Source organism: Bicyclus anynana, chromosome 22, assembly GCF_947172395.1.
Source record: "Bicyclus anynana chromosome 22, ilBicAnyn1.1, whole genome shotgun sequence".
Classification (NCBI taxonomy): domain Eukaryota; kingdom Metazoa; phylum Arthropoda; class Insecta; order Lepidoptera; family Nymphalidae; genus Bicyclus; species Bicyclus anynana.
This window is the reverse complement of record NC_069104.1, coordinates 7,695,115-7,701,963: the sequence shown is the minus strand read 5'-3', so window position 1 is coordinate 7,701,963 and position 6,849 is coordinate 7,695,115. Positions and strand designations below refer to the sequence as shown.

The following is a 6,849-nucleotide window of genomic DNA, read 5'->3' as shown; positions in this document are numbered from 1 at the left end:
GATAGGACTCTCTCTTTTTTTGTATCTTTATGACAAGTTGGCCCTTAAGTTGGTTGGTTGGATAAGTGATGATGCGGTTTAAGGTGAAAGCGGAATTACTTGAAACAACTTTAAAGTGGTGAAGGGCTTGAAAATTTACATTGATTTCCACGGGTTTTTAGAAGAAAAATCGACTTTAAGAAATTGCTGGCTTATTTATGCAAATGCATCGAGAGTTGCCCGGCTCAGGACGATGGGTTATCTCGCTGTCATTCGCACGACCCAATCGTTCACCATGATAGCGACGTGATCTAGTGCTAAAGTAAATTACCCGAAGTATTTTACATAAACGTTGGGACTTTAATGTTTTTTGTAAAACAATACAAACTTATCTATACTAATATTATAAAACTGAAGAGTTTGTTTGTTTGATTGAACGCGCTAAGCTCAAGCACTACTGTTTCGATTTGAAAAATTCTTTCTGACCTAGATAGCCTATTTATCGAGAAAGGCTATATACTATCCCTGTATTCCTACGGGAACGGGAACCACGCGGGTAAAACCGCGTGGCATCAGCTGGTAATATTATAAATGCAAATGTGAATTTCTTTGTTACACTTTCACGCCTTAATAACTAAATTGCTTTAGAGAATGGGGATGATGACTAGGTTTGAATATATTGATTTTTATGATTCATTCGGGTAAATAAGGCCAATGTTACCTAATTTATACATAAAAGATTGTCTCGATATTTTCAAAATAAATAAGATTATAAAATTTTAAATCTATTAAAAATATTTTATCGTAATTAGATGAAAATTCTTAGTTTTAGCTTCCATACATTAAATGTGTAATTTTTTATTATATAAATAATGAAACATAAACACACAAATAACAAAGAAATTAGTAATTTTGTTTGAACGCCCATACAAAACTAACGATCATTACCTACGACGTCATTAATTCGTACCATTTTGTATGGGGCGTTTTTCAGGGATCCGTGGCAATGCCGCAAATCTGACCCTTTAAATCTCTGTAGCATACTCTTAATTTATATACAATTTAAAAAACTATCATCATCCCTATTCTTTTACCAATGGATAATATCAGCGAGTAATATAATAGTCCTGGAAATAGCTCGAGGTGTTTTCTCAACCACAAAATGAAGGTACAATCACTGTCGCTGCTACCCGTGACGTCACATTTGCTCCGTTTCGAATGCTACTTGCAGATTGATATTTAACCCCTATACACATTTTTATCAGATACGAATGTTTTCGAGGCTCAATGAAAAATAACCCATCATTTGATGGTATTGGTTTTATTGCTCGTGTATCTCAAAGTGCGGCATCGTAAACAGTTTTAGGTTAGCAGATTTGTAACCGCAATGAGTAAACCCTCCTTAGGCGAATTTATCAAATGTAATGGTCAATAAAAGGGTATTACTTTAGATTTATTCTGCTCGATACAGACGTACAGCCGATTTGGGCAGTCGGTCGGAAAAGACGTCGTTTTATTCGTGCTTAGTTTAATTTGTTCCTATTATATTTATTCGTAATATACAGGGTGCTCGGGAGTATTTTCCATAACTTCAAGGTGTTGACAAGTCCACTTATAGGAGCCGCACTGCATAACTAAATTTCTTTTAACTAAATAAAATAACTTTTTAATTTTTCATACTAAGTAATTCAAATAATTCCGACTATCCATGTAACACACGTCTTTATCCTTGCATTTTAAAATATGTAATCTTAGTGGTAAGACTATCGATATCGACGAGATATTGCTGGCACTACGCACTTCACTAGTAAGCTAATTCATGATATTTATCAATGAATAAGTTTGGCTAAGTCATAATATATAATATTTACAATAGAAATATTTTTTACTTCGAAAATATTTTCGTTCCTTAGACTTTTTAATTAATTTTCCTTAGAGAATATAACCCTAGAGCTATGGAAAATACTCCCGAACATCCTGTATAAAAAATAATCTTGGGTTCGAGTCAACGACATACAGTAGACTCGATGATCACTGTCATTCGCACGGCTAACAGAACTGACAGATGATTATAACTTGTCAAATAATAGTTGCTCCCCGCTTATAAGCGAAAAATATCGTATGTGCCACCTTCTGATCACTTTGAAGGCGGTGCCAAACCAGTGACGTATTAATTAAAGTCGTTTCTGAAAGATTATTTTTCTGTTTTTAGTGTACTGTTTACTTTGGCGCTATCGTCCACAGTACGGGAAATTTCGTTATTTTAATTTTAACACAGAATTACTGAACCGATTTTCATGAAAATTAAATGGGACTAATCTGGAAGTATACGCTTTCAAACAAAAAAGCCACCGTTGCCAGGCTTTCGAGAACCGGTCTGAAATTAATTAAGTTAATTATTTATGCCAGAAATTCTTTCCTTCATAATGGAAATCGGTCCATCCATTTGAGAGCTACGATGCTACGAGCACAGACAAACACACAGACAGACATTGACGTCAAACTTATAACATCCCTCTTTTTGCGTCGAGGGTCAATAAAAATGACACGAGAAAGAAACTAAAAACATCATCACAAAAATAGAATGTTTTGATTCTCGTTCGCCTGAAAATGAAATCCTAATACAATTTCCCCGCCCGATGAAGGGACGCAGAATTGCAATGCTAATTCAAAAGTTGGGGCTTTCTACCCTATTCCAATTATGTTTGTCGCCAAACCACAGTTTCACAACTAATGCCATAAAATTCTTAAGTATGTCTGTCAATAATTCTGAAAATAGTAATAGCTCGGCACTTGTCCGGATTTTTGAAAAACGAACTGAAATTAACATTTCTAAGAATTCAAAGCAAACGTTTGTAGGTATAAAAATGTTTACCAAAAAAAAAAGTTAGTATGTGACCTCTGCCTCCGATTTCGGAGGGTGTGGGTTCGAATCCGGTCCGGGGCATGCACCTCCAACTTTGCAATTGTGTGCATTTTAAGGAATTAAATATCACGTGTCTCAAACGGTGAAGGAAAACATCGTGAGGAAACCTGCACACCAGAGAATTTCTTAATTCTCTGCGTGTGTGAAGTCTGCCAATCCGCATTGGGCCAGCGTGGTGGACTATTGGCATAACCCATCTTCATTCTGAGAGACTCGAGCTCAGCAGTGAGCCTTATATGGGTTGATAACGACTGGTATTACTCAAACATTATTCAAATTAATTTTAATAGGACCTACCACCACGCGGCTGGAGACTTTAGGTACAGTTCGAAAATGTAGTCGATAATATTCCAGACAAAGTAGCGAAAATGATATAGTGATCACAACATATTCGGCCGCGTCAAAGGCTTAAAGCTATAAATATGGAAATTACTGCTTATCCGTAATTCTATAAAGGGTGCCGGTACCTAATTTTCACATGGTATTATGAATCTGAATAATAAAGTAGTACATCACATTAGGTAGGTACGTTTTGTCATGTAAGCTTTCCAACAGATTATTAAAAAACGAAAACCAAATATTTTAGTTTATAATTTCATTATTATCTCGTATTTTACCAAAGCCTATATAGTTACAGGAATATGCAATTTCGAAAATGGCACATGTCAGATATTCTATACACAAACCTATAAAATATCTATTAACTTATTTTAGTAATTTTCAAAAGCTAAATAGCACCAAAATGTAACACCATAGTTACTTTTAGAAATTATACACTCATTTATATTCTTCTGAAAACCTTCAAGGACTTTAATTCTTTTCTCTTGCCAAGCTGCATGCATGATTTTTTTTGTGACGGCCTCCGTGGCGCAGTGTTATACGCGGCGGGTTCACAAGACGGAGGTTCTGGGTTCGATCCCCGACTGGGCCAATTGAGATTTTCTTAATTGGTTCAGGTCTGGCTGGTAGGAAGCTTAGGCCGTGGCTAGTTACCACCCTACCGGCAAAGACGTACCGCTAAGTGATTTAGCGTTCCGATACGATGCCGTGTACAAACCGAAAGGAGTGTGGATTTGCATCCTGCTCCTAACAAATTAGCCCGCTTCCATCTTATACTGCATCATCACTTGCCATCAGGTGAGATTGTAGTCAAGAGCTAACTTGTAAAGAATAAAAAAAATGCTGCTTTTTTTAATAAAAAATAAAAATAGGATACCTCCGTGATACCTACAATCTGCATTTTGTATAGTCCTCGAGTGGAACCCTCTGAATGGAATTAATTGATATAAATTTCCAGTAGAGGTTAAACCAATTTAAATTTAAATGTATGCGTAGCGAAAATTAACTGTTCTAGTGATTTTCCGTTTTGGTTCTGGCACGTTACGGGCTGGATTTCATTTGGGATTTCCCAGACGGAAAATAAAATGCGCAAATTGTAATGTGGGGCGCCTCACTGGATACAAATAGGATGAGTATTTCGGTCAGCAGTATGTCCTTCGCTCTAGGGATGTTCGATATTTGAAAAACATCGACGTTGATATCGATGCATAATCGACGTTCGATATTCATCACAAACCTAACATCGATTTTGGGTAACATCGATAATTTTAGCACTGATAATCAACACAATAAAATACAATGAAGTCGTTTGAAATTCATAAATAAAATACAGGTTTATTTATTACTTAATTAGCTGACGCCACGCGGTTTCACCCGCGTGATTCCAATTCCCTTATGAATACAGGAATAATATATAGCCTATAGCCTTCCTCGATACATGGGCTCTTTAACTGAAAGATTTTTTCAGATCGGACCGGATAGGATCGGATAATGTGAAATAATTACACATACGTCACACTTATTATTTGACTGTAATTACTATAAACAAGCTATCCTCGTGTAAATCCGGTTCCCATGGAATATCAGGGTAAAATAAGGTACTCCTGATCATTTTCTATGAGCCATGGTACTGAATTCACAAATGATGAAAATAATTATAGCAACACCAACAATGATAACTATTTTCTGGTCTATGGTACGAGTAGGTACATATCATTGCCCTCTCTTTCGACTGTCAGTTTCAAACTGTCAAAGTTATGTTATTTTTTTACGTTTGTACTAACATAACCTATTTTATTGAGAATTATTAATTTTATAGCATTTAGAAATATAAAAATGAGCATCATTTCAAATGAATATATAAATTCAGTTATAAACAACATAGCAGAAGCATTGGAATTAAAAGAATGGACATGCAACAAACAAAGTTTCGATAAGATAGCCCAAAACTACTTTGGTGTAATTATTCCAATATATTTAAGTGGCCAACGTGATAATAAAACTGTAAATATTCCGATAGTTCTAAAATTAGCACCAACAGATGAAAGGTATCGCGTCAGTGGGGCAGTGGGAATATTTTTTGCGAAAGAAGTATTCGTTTATAGGAAAGTTCTACACAGATATGGAGAAATACAGAAGAATTATCCTCTGATCCAATTTGTTATGCCGGAATGCTACTATTTTCGCGACGATCACTGTCATGAACTAATAGCAATGCAGAATATGTGCGAAAGGGGTTTTAAGCCATTCGTTAGTAGCAATTTTTTAGATATAAATCATATTGTCGTTGCTTTAGAATCATTAGCAAGGTTTCACGCCTTATCATATATTTTTGAAAAAACAAATGCATTACTTTATAAAGAAGCCAAAGAATATTGTGTGCCAATAACTGAGAAAAATAATAAACGATTCATAGATATTTTAGTAGACAGACTTAAGAAAGCTATAGTGAAATTTGATAATACTAAATATGTAACTTTATTAAAAAATCTGGAACATGAATGTGTTAATATAATTGAGTCTGTTAATAGAAATGTAAAAAGCCTATGCCTTTGTCATGGGGATATATGGAAGGAGAATATACTTTTCAAATATGAGGTAATTTGAAAAAAAAATACTTAAAAGTACTTGATGAATTGAATTGATACTTGAATTATTTTAATAAGTACCTGATAAAATATTGTGATGTTTATTTTCTTTTCACAGGACAATTTGCCTACTTCAGCCTGTATAATAGACTATCAAACAACAAGAATTGGCAGCCCTGCTTTTGATGTATTGTTTCTAATTATAACCAGCACTACTTCATGTCTTAGAAAAAAGCATTTTAAACATTTATTGGATGTATATTATGAAACATTTCAACTAACTTTAAAATATGCCAATATGAACTCTGAAGAAATATATTCTAGAGAAATGTTGGACTATGATTTGGGTATAGTTGGTCCATCGTGTTTTATAGTTGCAAATACAGCTATGTGGCTTGCAAGTGGACTACAAGAAGAAGGTCATGTGAGAAGCAAAATAGTTCTCAATACTGATGCAGAGAGAACAGAAGCTGTTATTAAGTACAAAAATATTATAAGTGGAATAATAGATGACTTGTCAGATAATAATTATATACATTCAGTGTTTTTATGATCATTTATTTTTTTTTCTTTAATTTTAATTATATTATTGCATGTTACTTTATTTGTGTCGTGTCCCTTATATATTCCCAACTTAGTTAAAACAAATCTAAATTATATGTTCAACCGAAATCAAAATGAACCTAATATAACTTTTCTAACCAAAGTTCAACCAAAACAATTAGTAACAGATGAAATGCTCTCATTCAATTAGCGAAACTAGACCTAGTTGAAACGAGTTTCAAACTAAGTACAAAATTAGCCTGCTTCAAATAATTTGGAGCTTACGTTAACAGTTATTTGTTTACTTTGAAAGCATATATTGAATACCAGCAAAGCGAAGGATGCTAGGATTAAATCCTGAGGTAACAGTATCCATAACTATAAACTGCAACCCTGCCAAATTTATTTTTGTACGTCCAACGATTTTCGAGATTTCGTGATGAGTAACGTTTCGCATTATATTAAGATTATTAG

The 6,849-nt window shown here is 34.3% G+C and overlaps 1 protein-coding gene across 2 annotated transcripts; it reads left to right on the top strand.

The window, feature by feature from the left end:
* Nucleotides 1–4,993: 4,993 nt before the first annotated feature.
* LOC112047363 (uncharacterized) lies at nucleotides 4,994–6,431 on the top strand. Of its 2 annotated transcripts, none has more exons than XM_052888345.1 (2): nucleotides 4,994–5,494; nucleotides 5,951–6,431. In XM_052888345.1, the coding sequence occupies exons 1-2, from the start codon at nucleotides 5,081–5,083 to the stop codon at nucleotides 6,383–6,385; spliced, it is 849 nt and encodes a 282-aa protein (XP_052744305.1). In that variant the 5' UTR covers nucleotides 4,994–5,080; the 3' UTR covers nucleotides 6,386–6,431. The 2 variants fall into 2 exon arrangements, with proteins under 2 accessions (XP_052744305.1, XP_023940233.2); XM_024084465.2 differs by having other exon boundaries at nucleotides 4,994–5,842; nucleotides 5,951–6,386.
* The last annotated feature ends 418 nt before the right edge of the window (nucleotides 6,432–6,849 follow it).

Coding starts and splice junctions, on each gene's coding strand:
- LOC112047363 (XM_024084465.2), top strand. CDS start 5,081: ATGAGCATCATTTCAAATGAATATATAAATTCAGTTATAAACAACATA. Junction 5,843..5,950: donor ATATACTTTTCAAATATGAG/GTAATTTGAAAA, acceptor TTCTTTTCACAG/GACAATTTGCCTACTTCAGC.